Source organism: Alosa sapidissima, chromosome 4 (genome assembly GCF_018492685.1).
Source record: "Alosa sapidissima isolate fAloSap1 chromosome 4, fAloSap1.pri, whole genome shotgun sequence".
Taxonomy (NCBI): Eukaryota; Metazoa; Chordata; class Actinopteri; order Clupeiformes; family Clupeidae; genus Alosa; species Alosa sapidissima.
Genome location: NC_055960.1, coordinates 20,622,293 through 20,638,819, shown reverse-complemented (window position 1 = coordinate 20,638,819; position 16,527 = coordinate 20,622,293). Strand labels below are relative to the sequence as shown.

The window sequence follows — 16,527 nt, the reverse complement described above, 5'->3', positions numbered from 1 at the left end:
CACGTTACTTGAGCACGCTTAGGTTGATTTTGTTTGCAACAAAAACACTGTGGATAGAAGCTACACAGATGGCTTCTAAGATCCCATATTATTTCCATGCGGTTTGGCCTTTCATTTACACGAAAATGGAGTTTTTATCACTAAAAACTATTATTTCTGAAAACTTCAGCCAATGTGGATATGTGGGAAAACTCCAGTTTCACTTTCATCAAGGGAAAACAGCGTGTTTGCATTGTGATATGTTGTTCCCTCCTTTATTTAAATCTGTGGTTGGCTACCTGTTTGCTTGAGGGGTTTGCGACACCCTTCCCCTGCTGTATATTGCATGTTTGTATCATCTGTGTGAACTGAATTATTTTTTATAAAACGAAGGAGGGGAAATATCTGTTTTTCGTAATAGCCTACCCTGCTACATATTTGGTTGTCTTAGATTTCCCTATTAGGTGTTGTACAAGATATTGACAGCACAATAACTTTAGAAAACAAGGTTAAGGCATTTGTGGAGAAGAAAGATGGTTCGGGTGTTCTTCCTCAGCTCACATAAGCTTTTTTCGTTGCTCTGATTAGTTAGGTCTATCCAATTGAGTGCAGAGGCATTTCCCTCCCCTGTATTGGTTGAAACACGCCCCATAATTACGTCCCAATGGAGCAATATTAGACTCAAATTCTGACTAGAATTTTGAGTATGACATTGTCAGGCTATTTTGGGGGCGTTTCCCCCCCTGAATTAAAATAAGACAGGAAGCAAGAGAAAGCTGGGGAGGGACTGGAAAATGACTGCAGGCTGGACTCAAATACATGACCCCCTGCTCCCTTGTGGGGATGCCAGCACCTCACCCTTTGTATTGACTTCATTAGTTTGTGCGGAATTCAACTTATTGCACAATTCAGAAAAAAAGGTCCTAAGTACCACCCCCCAGTAACTCCAGTGGACAGACAGACACAGATAAACAGTTTGCCATAATTATAAACAGTAGGACACAAACCTTTCTTGGCACTGATAAGCCACTTTTGTGACTCTGATGGTGCAGAGAGTCCCATGTCATTTTTTGCGTAGACTCTGAAACTGTACTCACGCCCAGGCATGATATTACAAGCAGTGAACTTATTGTTGAAGATATGATCTCCCACAGTGTGCCATGTTCTCTTGCTGGAGTCCCGCTTGGTCACCATGTAGTGGAGCCGGTCATCACGCTTCTCATCTGGCGACGCGGTCCAGGATATAGTCACTGTCCCTGGCACGTTTTCATCAATTTCCACCGGACCAGGAGGTTTGGGCTCATCTGTAATGAGGCCAAACAGATTGACTCTTTCGATAGAAAAAATAAAATACAAATAATAATAATTGTATCATAAAAACATGTTATATCAGTAGAACTAGTGCAGTGCCCGTTCAAACAAAACCAGTAGCCCAATTACATGTCCATAGATAGGCCTGCTTTAAAAAATAGGATGATAGGAAAAAACATAATTCCAGCTAATCATTCAGTAATGAATACTAAATATTATTATATTAATTATTAATATATTCATTATAATAAATGTTCAATGTGCAGAATTTAAGCATGGTTGCATGTGACATTTTTTACAGATCAAAATCACATAAGCCTAACAGCTGTTTTGAGTTAAGGCTATATGTTTAGCCTATTGAATAACTTGATGATAGAGAAGACAAACCAGTTTGTGGAATGATGCATCATCATCTGAAATTTGCAACGATGTGACTCTCTCTGTCTCTGGTAGCCTATAAGTGACATCACGCTCTGTCTGCCACTCGTTGTCTGTAGCTGGTCATGCTTTGTGTGCCATTCTAAAACTTAAATTCGGGACCATTTTCGCGTTTCAATTTGGGACCTTGCAGTCAGAATTGTCGTTTGTTTATTCAAAGTCTAAAGGCAATCCAAAGTAGCCTGGGCTATTCAAAGTGTCAGTTTAGTGCACATCATTTTTTACGTCGTTTTGAGCCACTGCATAGACTACCCGCTGTGTAGGTTGCCGTTGTTGCAAAATCTGCGGAATCATTTATATGCAAATAAACCACATACAAAGGCATTCTATATTGTTGAGGTCAGACATGATAATCAGGGATAGTGTTGTTGAAATGAATTAAGTTTATATTGAAGAAACTACACTGGGTTTATAAGCAGGGATTAGAAACCATTCAAAGAATGAAAAGCTAAAAAAAAACCGGATACGAACACAATTTTTGGATAAACGTAACCAGAAACAAGAACAAAACTAATTTCACTTGTTCCGGAGTTTTAGATAAACGGTTAATAACAGTATTTATCATTCCTATTAACCTTTACCTGAATACTATTCAAAAGTCCATAGGCTTGGAAAATCACCTGCCCACACAGTGTTCCCCAGACCCCTTATACAACCCCAAAACAGAAAAAGTTGGGACGTTGTGTAAAATGTGAATAAAAACAGAATGTAATAATCTGCAATCTGCGGACCAAAAGAAAAAGCAACTAAACATTTTCCAGAATAGGAAATATTTCTTAATTTAGTGTTATCAAATAAAGAGGCATCACATTAGGGGGTAGTGGTGTGAGCGCTCATTCAATGTTTGTGCGCATCTGCGCAAGTGGAACTGTTGAACCACTGGAGATAACGTGGCAGCAACAAACAACGTAGCCTATTTAAAACAACCATGAAAACAGTAGTGATGGGGACGAGACCGCCTATGCCAAGTCCGAGACAAGACCGAGTCTTTGAAGGGTCGAGACCGAGTCCGTTGGTTTTCAAATACAGTCGAGTCCGAGTCGAGACCGAGTCCTTTAGGAGTCGAGACCAAGACCATAAAAACATGTCAGTTTTCATATGATTTAATATCACCCCAATTAATAAGTATACAGTTAGGCCCAGGCTTGGAATTTCACCATTTTAGGGGCAAGGCCACTTGGCCTTCAGTTGGGCATATTTAGTGGGGGGCACAAAGGCCACATGTCAGGGCACCAAGGCCAAAGTTAACTATACAGTAGTAGGCTATAAAAATAATCAAAGTTGTATTTAGCCTATTCACAGCAGTAGACCTGAATCACTGTATGAAACATTACAAAAACATGAAACATGACATATTACATAGAACTGTAAACCATCTGATCATCTAATATGTAGATGTCTAGGCTATATTTAATATTTATATATTTGGCCTGTTATGGAATCATGTATTGAACAATTTAAGCACAGCTCAGCTTTAAGAAACTGATGCAACCTAGATTTTTTGATCATTACGACTCCTTTCACAAACTCTTACTCAGCTGTACATCCTCTGATTTTAATATTTACCTATATCTAGGCAATATTTGTAACATTTATTTTGTATTTGGCCTGTTATGAAATCATGAAGAACGATTTAAACACATTTTGAAACCTAAAGACCAAAGTTGGAGACATGAATGTAGACCTTGCTGCAGATTACATTTTTAATTTAACCGGAATACTCTGGAACGGCTTACTGTACAGGGGACTGCTTTACACCTTTGTGTTCGGTAAGGTCTGCTGTTTATTCTGATATATGGTTTGTCATGTGCTGAACGAAGGGTTTGTGAAGTATTCCACCGAGATGAATGTGTAGGGAGATGGGTGTAGCACCTTATGTAGACGTTATGATTAAATGTAATTATATTATTTACTTTTCTCGCGAACCGTTCACCACAGCAATTAGCGGCTAACATTGTTTAAAAGCTGAGAAAAAGTTCTTTCATGTGATGTGATACATGTACCTGTGTGATGAGTAGGCTTAGCGATTGCGAGTATTTCAACTGAGAAGAATGGGTGAATTTGGACGCACTTTCTGTCTTGCCATGCGCTGTCATTTTCTCCACTGTGTAAGACTGAATTAGTTTGCGCTGTGATGCTAAGATTATTTTAACAGGCTATAGGCTAAATAAAAATCGCTATTAAACGGACGCAAAGCAGAATATTGAAAGAAGGGGGCACCAAGGCCAACAAGGGGCAAAGACGTGGCCGCCGTGAAATTTCATTTTGATTTTTTTTTTATATGAACATAAAAAAATGTGTTGGTCTCGAGGACTCGGTCTGAAATTACAAGTCCTTCTCCTCCCACTGTGGTCCGAGACCGAGTCAAGACCGAGTCTTTGAAGGAACAAGTCCGAGTCGAGTCCGAGAAAGCAGAAATCGTTCTCGAGACCAGACTCGAGTCCGAGACCGGACTCGAGTACTACATCACTAAAAAACAGCATAGAGATCTTTAAATTGACACTAGTTAAGCATGTTTAAGTTAGGCTAATGAACATGTTGCATTCTATACTGCCTGATTTTGTCATGCTTTAAGCTACATAGCCTTTGTCCAGTTTTGCTCAACTTGACTAATTAAGAAGCCATAATAGGATATTTGACCGGCATATCATCAATTTTTTGAAACATTGTGTGAAATAACATAGGCTACCAGAGACACTAAGAAAATATCTAGGCCTAGTGTCATGCAGTTGGTAGCACCACACATAGGTTAGGCTATTACAGGGCTTAATCATCATTACTATGAAACCATCACACCTGTGACTCTGATCTCAATGCTGAAGGTCTCCTGGCCAACAATGTTTTTAACCACAATGGTGTATATTCCTGTGTCAGAGCGCTCAGAAGAAGGGATCAATATTTGGGATGCGCCAGGAGCATTGCTAATGGTGATGCGCTTGGATACAGGGACACCGTCTTTTAACCAGGTCACATCTGGCCATGGCGAAGCCTAAATGTTAAAAACCAAACATGCATACGTTGTTAAAAAGAAAACTGCATACATTGTAAACATTGTTTCAATTGAACATGGTGTGGAAATCTCACCTCAAAGTTGATATTGAAACGGGCAGAGTTCCCTGCTTGGACCACCATGATGCTTTTAATTTTCTGATCTGTGAATCTGGGTCGGACTAAGAATGGAAACACAGTTTACCCAATGTTACTGGGATAATCATTGTGGTGTGGAAAAACAAGGTTTTCCCTAAACGTAATTGTAAAAAAATGTTGATGCGCATGATTTTACCTGGTGGAGGCATTGCAAGAATGTAATTATCTAGTTCTTGGGGCTCTCCCGGTCCACCATCATTTTCAGCTATGACTCTCACCCAATACATGCCCATAGACTTCATGCCCTTCACTGTGTATGAGCACATTATGATATGGTTGACATTGCAGCGGTCCCACTCAGTGTTCTCTGCTGGCCGAATCTCCACAAAGTATCCTTTAGCCTCATCTTGCACCCCTTTCTCTTCCTTTGGTTTAGTCCAAGACAGGGACAAGGTAGTGTAGGTCGAATCTGTTACCTTTAGGTCAATAACCTTTCCAGGTGGCTCTGTTGAAAACATGATAATAATTTTGTACATTTTGGTTATGGCACGACATTTTAAAAATGTTCTGGTATCTAATTTCATTTATCAGTTTGAATTATTTATCATTGTCATACAATGACAAAAACCTGGAAGTACATGGTGGATAATTTAAGTTCGCTCGTGAAGTTGCATGCCAGTGCTAAATGCATTGATATTGCATTGGCATGGCATATCAACGATGTAAGACATATTTGAGAATCATATTTAACTGATGTCAGATGCCAGGTTTTTATGAACCCAGAACACAAACAGTTAAATGGGCCTGTTACTCATTATTAAGAATGAGAAAAAAAATTGGCCAATAATGCCATTTGAAATATGGTGTGGTTTATGAAAATGAATATAACTTTCAACTTACTTTTGGGATCTCTAGCAAACACAAATTCAGATGGGGTACTGAATTCTCCAGCTCCGGAGATATTTATAGCACAGATGCGGAATTCATACTCCATGCCTTCAATGACATCTTTCACTCCATATTTCTTGCCTGTGGACACATATCATGCACAAAAATAAATACTAATATACCAAAACAACCTCAGTCAGCTTCTCCACAGCAGTTTATCACATACATAAATATAAGAGACAAGTGTCATTAAGATCTCTACTTTAAACTAACCTTTGATCAGTTCATCTGATTTGTTAACCTGACCCCAAAGATTGCTTCCTTTCTTTCTCTTCTCCAAAATGTAGCCTAGGATGTTGGTTCCACCAGTGTTGGAGGGAGGGGTCCAGGTCAGATTAATGCAGTCCTTAAACACACTTTCCACTTTAGGAACAGATGGGGCTCCAGGGTATGCTGCAAAGAAATTTATTTAAAGGCTATGTGTAATTCTTAAGCGGTGGCCATGTGAAAATGAATAAGGTGAAGTTCTATCAAGGGTCATTTTTTACATTTTGCAGTTCATTTCACTGTGACAAAAAGGATTGTCTGTCGCGTGCCCGCCCCCTAGCTCTCCAGATAGAGATTCTATTACTCTGCGACGCACAGCGGAGGGGTCTTGTTCCGCCCTGAAGGGACTTATTTTCCCAATAATGACCGGCGTTCTATACATTATCCCACTTATTACAGGGCTAATTGCCAAAACTAAATAATAAACTCCCCACGATATGACTTTAGCCTACATAGCCTAGCCTATTTGTTACCGTTCATCGTGGCATTTGCTGAGAAACAAATAGTTCGCAAACACACATTTGTGACTTTTAGCTATAGGTACAAAATCTATTGCCATAAGTGCTTAGGAGTTTCACACCAAATATACATTCATAAATCCAGCACATACAAAAGCAAAGAATTACAAGCAAAGAGTTTTCAAAGTTTTTCTGTTTTGTGTTTACCCTCACCATGCTTCGCAGTCACACCATGCGTGCGTGTGAAAAAAGTCCTGCGCGCCGCAGCGTTCCAAATGTTGTCTAATCAAATACACCGTTATGGCGGTATGTTAAAAATTCATATCATAACGAAATTATACACCGGTATACGGTGTGAACCGGTATACCGCCCAGCACTAATTCAAGCCTCTGTAACTCGTTGCCAGTACATCACACAATCATACTGACTGTTTCTGAGAATTCTACTGGGTCTCAGCGTTCAAAAATGGTCAAGCATTTGATGATGGGCCAAAGTACTGTATGTGGTAGCAGTGCCCTCCTAGGTAGATGATGTGCAATGTCCGGCAAAAAAACTCAAAAAGTTAGAAGCACACCTAAGCTAAACCAGAGACTTTCTAATGAGGAGACACAGCATTCAAATAATCTCCCATAGAAATGTATGGGATTAGTTTGTAACGCAAACATGGCAGTCGTCTACACATATTCCACCTCTTCCGCTGCCAAAAGTTGACATTTGAATACATTGCGCCAATCATATGGTATGTTGTGGATACATCGTGCTAATCATGCGTTGTGATCTCGCAGCTAGAGCGATGCTGGTGTCATGAAGCCTTGCGCATGCACAGTTCAAAATAATATAAATAGATGCCCGATAAGTGCCCAAAATAGATGCCCGATAAGTGCCCAAAATGCATTGCAATATGGCTGCCGAGTGGAGGGACTTGCCTAAAAGGACTTTGGCTTAAATTAGTTAAAAACTAGCTTGCTCTATACCAGACCTAATGCAAAACTTAAAGGAACCATATGTAAGATTGTGGCCAAAACTGGTACTGCAATCACTTTCAAATTACTGTAGAGCGGTGTATCCCCTCCCCCTCCCACTGCCCCCTGACTCGAGGTTGCCAACCCGGATGCCGAAACACTACTGACTTCATGATTAGTAAATAGGTAGAGGGTGGCACATCAGGCCAAAAACACAACATGACCTCAGTTGAGGGCTGCAACTTCACTTTTTAAATGACAATATCGTGGCCGGACTACTGTTGTCAGTGATATAAATATTTGAAGTGAACTTGATTTCTTAATGTCTAGTGACATATCAGGGCCATTTTATGATTAATTAAAATACACTTCTTACATACGGTTCCTTTAAAGCGGGGGTCTCCAACTCCTGGTCCATGGACCGGTGCCGGGCCGTGGGCTGGGCCTAACCGGTCCGCGGAAGAAAAAAACGTGCTATACGAGGCAACTGCATAGGCTTTCTCTGTCTATAATCTATGGTCTATGATCTTCAAACTATGACCCTCCTTGGCGAGTGGATTGCTGCTCCACTGAGCCACGAATTTAGGTGATATAGGATGGCCCGCCAGGCTAGTGGATTCCTGCAATGTTCATGAAAACAGCATAGGGATTGGATAGCCTAATAAATCGCGACTTGTTGTAGGCCTAACAGTAGCTTATAGCGTAGCAAATAGCCTATGGCGATGTCGATGACAGATTTAAAATACATTTATTTCACTCGTAAGCGCATAATGTGGGCTGTGGGCGGCTAACATGAAATATGTCTCCATGCAGGGTAGTGTCAAGCAGCAGTGAAGTGATAACCTTATCATGCAGGTAGCCAATGTTCATGTCACTGTAAGTCAGACAGAAAACGGGCCCTGCTTGCTCTGTTAAAGTTTTTATGCCCCTTCCAAGCTACGTTAAAAGGGTGTATTTAACAGCCAGAATTTTGAAAATTTCCAGGGGGAGACACCCCGAACCCCCCCTAATATGATCAGCACCACCTTTCACAAAATACTATCAATGTCCCTGCTACCGGTCCATCAAAAATATGACAACTGTTGTCCAGTCCGTGTAAAGAAAAAGGTTGGGAACCCCTGCTTTAAAGCATATTCACATACACTATAGTATTGGGTCACCTGCCTTGACTCCCATATAAAAATGACACCCCATTCTTATTCCAAGTAAGACAGAGTTTGGTGTGGATGGACTTGACTGGCCTTCACACAGTCCTGACCTCAACACTGTAGAACACCTTTGGGATGAATTAGAGCGGTGATTGAGAGCCAGGCCTTCTCGTCCAACATCAGTGTGTGACCTCACAAATGCACTTCTGGAAGAATAGTCAAAAATTCCCATAAACACACTCCTAAACCTTGTGGAAAGCCTTCCCAGAAGAGTTGAAGATGCTATAGCTGCAAAGGGTGGACCGACGTCATATTAAACCCTATGGATGAAGAATGCGATGTCACTTAAGTTCATATGTGAGTCAAGGCAGGTGACCCAATACTTTTGGCAATATACTGTATATAGCAGTCACATACCCTGGAAATAAATTTTATTAGTTTTACAGTTGAATGGTAAACTGAAATTTATGTAGACTGCTTATTTCCCTCGACTGCTTTTGAAGGGCTATTCTTCTCTTCTTCGTGCATTAATGTGAAGCCTCTGCACTGTCACAACGTCATCGACTGGCCTGAGCACCACAACGCTTTGTCAGTTTGGATGGGAGTTTTTTCATTTACCGGTGTCATTAAAGGTGTGAAAGCGGTAAGAAAAAATATACCCGTCGGTTTCGTGCGGACGTGGCCTAAATGTAATGCTTAAATTTACAAGTTCAGAAAAGATGTAAGGTCACTAAAATGTAGAATACACCCCAAACTGAATTGGTGAACACTGTATTTCTTTTTAAGGTCAAATGTGTGGACATATAGAACAACCCTTCCTTTGATTAAGTCAAAATAGAGTGGTCGATCATAAACTAAGACTAGTCTTTCTAAAGATTTGTGACTAAACATTTATAAGTGTATACTGTAACATTTCCCGTTTTATGGAAATCTCTATGTTGACCATTGCCTGAAAATTTGAAATTACCTTTTGTCCCAGCCTGGACATCTTCTGTTTCCATCCGATCACTGATACCTTCTGCTGTCACAGCCTGTATGCGATAACAGTACCTTCTGCCATGGTCTACATCACTGTCCTTGTAGTAAGCCTCTCCTGGGATCTGTCCAAGCTTTTTCCAAGTGTTGCGTCCTATCTGATTGCGCTGTAGAATGTAATTAGTTATGGGGGATCCACCATCATCCTTTGGAGGTCTCCACTTAATTTCAATACAATTGGAGGAGGCCTCAATGATTTCTAGAGGGCCAAGGGGGGGAGTGGGCTTGTCTGGGGGGAAACAAGAGAAACTGAATGTCAGTTATCTTCTAGCTCCCAAGTTTTATTTTGTATGTAGTTCTAGTCAGTAATATTATCACATGCTGTTCTCCGGTAGAACTCACCAAGAACAATGAGCTGTGTGTAAGCTTCAACAGTTCCAAACTCATTCTTTATTTTGATTTTGATCTCTCCTGTGTCCTTGCGTGTCATCTTGGAATTGAACATTACACAGCTGTATCCCTCATCAGTCATAATCTTGAGGTTGGTATCAGGGACTAGTTCTTCACCGTCATGGTACCACTGGACTTTTGCAGGTTCTTGTCCGATATATGCAACTTTGAACTGAGCTCGATGACCAGTTTTTATAACTAGTGGAACTGAAAATGTTTCCAACTCCTTTGCATCAAATCTTGGAGGATCTATTCAGGAATTGCAAAAGTAATTTAGTAATGAGAATTTTGTTATGTTATTCAGCATTTGGAGACAGAAAGTGAGTCAGAAAACAAACAGAGCATACAAGTATTCTGTTAAAGTGACGGTAGGTCAAAATGTCTTCAACATTTCACAGGGAAATGTGAAGTGGTGCAAGACATTTGCAATACTCTTAAAGAGAACATTGGGTGTTACTCTTAAGAACCTAGCTAATGTCTAAAATAAATAACAAAATAGTGTTTTAACTAACCTTCAACAGCAATTATGGCTTCTGTTTTGCGTCCATCTGCCTCAAATTTATATTTCCCAGCAAATTCGGCAGTGACTTTGTCGATCCTCATCTTATGGAAAGCACCATCCTTGGAGATTGTTATCCCCTCACAAGGTTCTACGATCTACATAATGATACAAGTGGGATTTAATGAAATGCTCCAAGCTTTTCACGTGACTTAAATGATGTGTACTGTTAAATATCAGGCACTGTGGGAAATATATTTTGTCACATACATAGAGATACTGTTGTAAATGTAATGAAAGGGCATTTACAGTAGCTGCTTAACTTTCATGTGCATAAGTGTCTATTTATGGATAAAGAAAAAGATTTAGAAGAATTTAATACATTGGGGGGGGGGGGGGGGGGGGGGGGGGTAAAAGTGCAGTGTATGTGTTAAGGATGCGGATGGCTTGAAGAAAAGAAACTCCTCCTCCGTCTTTCTGTTTTATCCCTGTGGGAACGTATGCCTGACCTCAGTGTTTTAAACAGTTCATTGTCAGGATGTGAATACATGTCAAAAAACATAATGTTAACAGGGGATATTCCTTTATATTCAAGGCGTGAAGAACAGGACACCGTTTTTTTTTTTCTGTTTGGTGCAATGCTCTACATTCTTACCCTACTCCCTCTTGGTGTAACTCATCTTCTGTATAAGTATAAGTATATATACTCTTTTGATCCCGTGAGGGAAATTTGGTCTCTGCATTTAACCCAGTCCGTGAATTAGTGAAACACAGCACACAGTGAGGTGAAGCACACACTAATCCCGGCGCAGTGAGCTGCCTGCAACCACAGCGGCGCTCAGGGAGCAGTGAGGGGTTAGGTGCCTTGCTCAAGGGCACTTCAGCCGTGGGCCCACTGGTCGGGGCTCGAACCGGCAACCCTCCAGTTACAAGTCCAGAGTGCTAACCAGTGGGGCCACGGCTGCCCCAATGTCATGTATGTATGTCATGCATCTCCCATTCTTACCTCTTCACCATCGTGGTACCATGTTCCCTTCGCTTCTTCACTGCTCAGCTTGCAAACCAACTCTGCTGGCTCCCCAACAATGACTTTGCAATCCTCAAGTCCAGCAGAAAAGTGAACCCCGGGGTCTGCAATATTTTTATTCAAATAGCATAGTAAGTGAAAGAAAATGTGGCCATTGAGTTTGCACTCTCTTCTATCTGCATTTTTCACTACAGATGAATGACATATATGTGTGTAACATATATGTTCACTCTGTTCTATAATACTTACCCCAGACATGTCTATCTAATATCTAAACAAACTTTAAAAGAAAACATGAATGCCTTTTCATGTATTTTACTTCATGTATGCACAGTAAAATACATGTTCAGATGTTAAGTGTGGTGATTTTCATACTTAATCAAAACAATTTCATCTCAAACAAACATCTTCAGACATTGGCAAGTACCAAAATATTTTTTCTGATGTCTTCCATCTGTCTTTCTTAATGAAAATGGCAGATCATCGGAAGAACTATTCTTCTGTTTCTCTCTTCTGTCTTCATAGAATGCATTTTTCTTTTTGTCTCTTTGCTTCTCACTTTTTGACAATTATTGTCTTGTTAACTGCTTCTGACTCTTGTTTGCATAATTTCAGACATTATAATGGTTTGTTATTGTTCTTCTTTCAATGCATGGCTGGTTAACCATGCACATCTTGCCATGCAGGGTAGATCCCACACGTTGATATAAATTTAGAAATTCTTTTCGAAGTTGACTGATATTGTAATGACAGGTCCGGGAATTGGAAAGCCCAGGCGATTGTCATGCGGTAATGCTCCCGCCCCTCCACCACTCCTGCATGTATCTGTAATTTTCTTTTTTCTTCTTTGTTTCCTAGTCTTCATTCTTCTTTTTTTAGTCTTCATATGGGAACGTGGACAATTATAGACAAGAGGTCTTTGTGTCTTCAGTATATTTCTAATGTCTTCCAGGTGTAGGTTTGAATCAAATGGATTTCCTTTTTTGTTAGAATAAAACACACACACACACACACTGGCAAGCACAGTGGTAGACAGAACATACACAACATAAACTCATTAGCAACACTGCGTGGAAAGACAAAATACTGAGCACACAGTAATTCTTGCTACATGAAGGTTCCTGGCATTGATTACCATGAATATGAGACTTATCATTTTAAAATAACTGAGCACTTCTTTACATCACAGAATGTATAGGTCTATGCCTAAGTACTTTAATGAAAACTAGAATGCCGTTGGTATCTGGCCATGTATGCAGTTACAAGTACTTACAATTTAGAGCTATGAGGTATACTATGACCTATTAGGCATATTCAATCTACGTAATAACCAGTTAATAACGTTCACAGCGGCCATTTTGTTGATATAGAAAATGCATAGGTGGGTCTATTTGCAGCGGTCAATTGTAGGCTATTTATTTAGCTTATTTGTACAAATTTTAACGTGATGGTAGGCCTATTTTGTGCAATAGGCTACAGGCCATTCTAACAACAGCAATACAGGCCATTCTAACAGCAGAGGCACCCACTATCCTACCTGCCTGCCAACTTTTTTCCAGCTGTCTTCCTGTTTTAATATTTTCCCGTAAAATATCCCATATTTTTTTACTTTCATAACATTAGCCCCATCAGACTTGTCAACAGGCAAATGCAAGATACAATTGCAGTCCAATGAGATGCAGCTTTATTCTCTGCGATCATGGCAATGTTAGACGATGTCGTTGCTGGAACAAATATAAGTTCGCCGACCTTGACTCAAGCGACTTGAACGCCTTGTCTTCAGCTGCGACGTGTGCCGATGTATGTACAGTTATAAATATCAGGGTAAGTTACAACTGACAATAATGACGGATCTTTACTTAATGCTATTAAGTGTATTAGATATGGGTCCACAACAATTAAGTTTATCTACTCTTGATATTGACGAAATAAAGCCATTAGGCCGCTCTGCTCAGCTCAAATCTACACACTACAGGCGATTCTCGCATAGAATAGCCTATTACTGTAGAACTGGAATGTCATATCAACAATATGGCCGCGGCGGTGTTTGCGAATAAGCCCTATACTATAAACTTCTGTGAAATTGCTTCTGCAGAATGGAACCAGCACTCCCTAGTTCCGCCCCCTTGGTTAAAAATTGATAGATACAAATAAATAGTTATACATTTTAAGATGTATAAAAAAAATCTTATTTCCATTGCATTTACCATTCCGACCTATCTATTGTATTCCATTGTACAATAGAGTTCTATTGCATTCTATTGACCTGTCGCTAAACGCCACCCTTAGAACGCGGATGAGCCAATGACAGTCCAGCCTCAACTGACTCGGACATCAGCTCGAACAACTCCATAGGAAACAACAGGGAGGAGGCAAATTACAAATTAATGGTTATTTATGGATTTTATTTCCTCAAAAACCTGACGGATAACCATGGTTAAACGTTGTACATGGAGGGTTGTGTAATACTGATAGCCAGTCTACGTAGGCTACTAAGCCAACAACGTGAGCACAATAACCAGGTTCCCTGTAAAATCCCAAGATGAAAATGCTCATTAACCAACTACTATATTCTCACTACATCAAATGTTGTACATATCTCAGTATCAGTCTTCCACTAGCTAGCATTAACGTCAGTGGTTTTTACACGGTGATCTATAGGCTACCCGCCTCCACTTTAAGCTGTCCCCGTATGTAGCCTATTTTAAAGTTTTCAATACACCCCTCCATAACATAATTAAGTCCCTTTTGATTGATTCTGGAAGAAATTAAATCCTTTATCGACCAAAACATCCTCAAAGCCTGCTTTAATATACTGTCAGCTGCCATTGGTTTGTTTGTCCGAGTTTCACATGGTAACAATGGGGGGCGGGGCTTAGCGACAGGTCAATTGTATATGCTCCATATACAAAATTGTTTCTGAAATCAGCTTTTTTCGACGTCAGTCCACACTGTTATTTACAAGTGATTGAATTGGATTTGAGTGTTACCACACATTACCAACCAATTTGCATTGGTTGCTGTGGTAATGACATAGACATCAATAGCTAGCTAATTGATGCAAAAGAGTGCAGCGCGGGACAAAGTTTGAAAGCTCTTTACAGATGCAGGTTTGATGAGAGAGGTGTGTTTGTGGGTGCAGGAGAAACGGATGATTCACTGCACTCCCGCAAATTAAATATGTGCATAAAATAAAATATGGAAATGATTAAACTATTGTAGGCTACACAAATAGCCTATAGTTGAGCTGGATGTTCTGTTAGGTAGCATTAAAAAAACAGGGATTAAGCAGCCTAACGGATATTAATTTTTATGTGTGTTATATTCTTTCCTGATGCTCCGATCCGTTGTCAAAATTGAAAGCGTGATATAGGAAGAGGGCACCACTAGGCTACTTCAGTTGTTATTGACTTTATAAAGAAAGGTAGCCTACATTCAGAACCAAGAAACTTAAAATCAGTTGTGTGTGTCAAGTGCTCCTTTCATGAAACATAAAGCAAAATTTAATATCCCTCCTGCATATCTTGTGCGGGCTTTAGTGGGTGGGAGCGAGACATGTTACAGATGCAGGCGGGAGCGAGACTAAAAATTAGACATTATGCAGAAGCAGGACAGAATATTGCGGGAGTGGGCAGACGTGGTACTGAAAAATCTGTCCCACACAGACCTCTACCTCAATTTATCTTCCTGGTTGACAAGGCACAAGGGGGTGGAAATAGGGCAGTGTTGGAAAATAATCTCTTGTGTCCTACTCACTACCCTAGGATATTTGAAGGTGTTCGTGTCTCCTTAAATTGTCATTATTTGCACTGCATTCTTTGTAATGAAACAAGCCAGGTAATAGTAAAGAATCGTTTAAATCTACTTCCATTTGGAAAGGTCACACCTTTTCTAATCTTATAGAATTCCAAACCAGTCGCAAAGTCATTTAGTTCCAAATGACTTTGATTTTGCTCCATGCAACCGTCGGTCGAACCCTTGGCCGTCCCTTACCAATGACGGTCTCCTCTAGCAGCGGGCCTTGCTTGACACGGCCAGAGCGCCTGCCGGCTTCATCACCGGCTGCATCGCTGCCTGCTACTGACCCTGCACCTGCAACAGCCGATTCGCCATCAGGGTTGCCATGATTCCCAGGGTTGCCAGGGTTCCCATGATTCCCAGGGTTCCCATGATGCCCAGGGTTCCCATGATGCCCAGGGTTCCCACCTTCAGCATTTAGGTGAGCACCACATCCGTTGTTACCACAAACGTGGTATCGCGAGGAGTTGTTTCAGAAAGCGACATAGAACATGAATGACATTTAGGGGTGGACACAAGAACAAAGACAACAGTAACAGCAGTAGCAAAAATAGCTGCAACAATGGATTCCGTAACAACAAATTGCAGTAATTGTGACAGTAACAGAGCAACAATGACAGATAACTTGGCTTCTCAAAGCAATTGTCAAGATAATGGCTGCATTTGGATTTATTATTATTATTATTATTATTTGCTTGGGCAGGTTACTAATGGAGTGAAATGACCAGGAAAATTTCAGTGATAAAGGCTTATAAAAGGTACTTCAATAGAGTGTGGTAGACACTACCGTCATTTTGTATGTGTTCGATTAGCATTTTTGCATGTTCTGGTTTGTAAGAAAAAATCCCTATGCGCAAATGAATGGCCCCCCAATAGTTAACTAACTGCTCGCGAATCCCCTTTTAAGAAAATTAGTCTGCATGTTGTCTCTGAGGACTTTAGATCTGCTATATCGCTAAAATATGACTGTTGCTTTGCCTCTGCTACAGTACCAGCGAAAAACATTAAACTACAGACTGTCTCCACAGACAGTCTCCTGGCTGTGCGTCACAAGGCAAGCAGTAGCTAACCACAGTTAGCTTTAGTGAGCAAGGATAATAACTTTTCATAATAATCACGCTGTTAAATAAAGTTAACATATCGATTACAGAAGGGTTTGGCAGGCACAATCGGTTGAAT

General features: G+C 40.4%; 1 protein-coding gene across 6 annotated transcripts in view; it reads right to left on the bottom strand.

The window, feature by feature from the left end:
* Positions 1-16,527, bottom strand: part of LOC121706715 (immunoglobulin-like and fibronectin type III domain-containing protein 1) — a 38,862-nt gene that overhangs the window by 1,888 nt on the left and 20,447 nt on the right. For 4 of the 6 annotated variants that reach the window (XM_042088680.1, XM_042088681.1, XM_042088679.1 and 1 more), the window contains 11 exons: positions 15,544-15,756; positions 11,530-11,654; positions 10,537-10,681; positions 9,977-10,273; positions 9,567-9,863; positions 5,977-6,156; positions 5,716-5,844; positions 5,012-5,320; positions 4,813-4,898; positions 4,525-4,717; positions 987-1,283 (listed from right to left, as the gene is read on the bottom strand). In XM_042088680.1, coding sequence (XP_041944614.1) covers positions 987-1,283; positions 4,525-4,717; positions 4,813-4,898; positions 5,012-5,320; positions 5,716-5,844; positions 5,977-6,156; positions 9,567-9,863; positions 9,977-10,273; positions 10,537-10,681; positions 11,530-11,654; positions 15,544-15,756 — 2,271 coding nt within the window. The remainder of the gene's footprint in view (positions 1-986; positions 1,284-4,524; positions 4,718-4,812; positions 4,899-5,011; positions 5,321-5,715; positions 5,845-5,976; positions 6,157-9,566; positions 9,864-9,976; positions 10,274-10,536; positions 10,682-11,529; positions 11,655-15,543; positions 15,757-16,527) is intronic. The other 2 variants (XM_042088683.1, XM_042088684.1) reach the window with 1 other exon arrangement.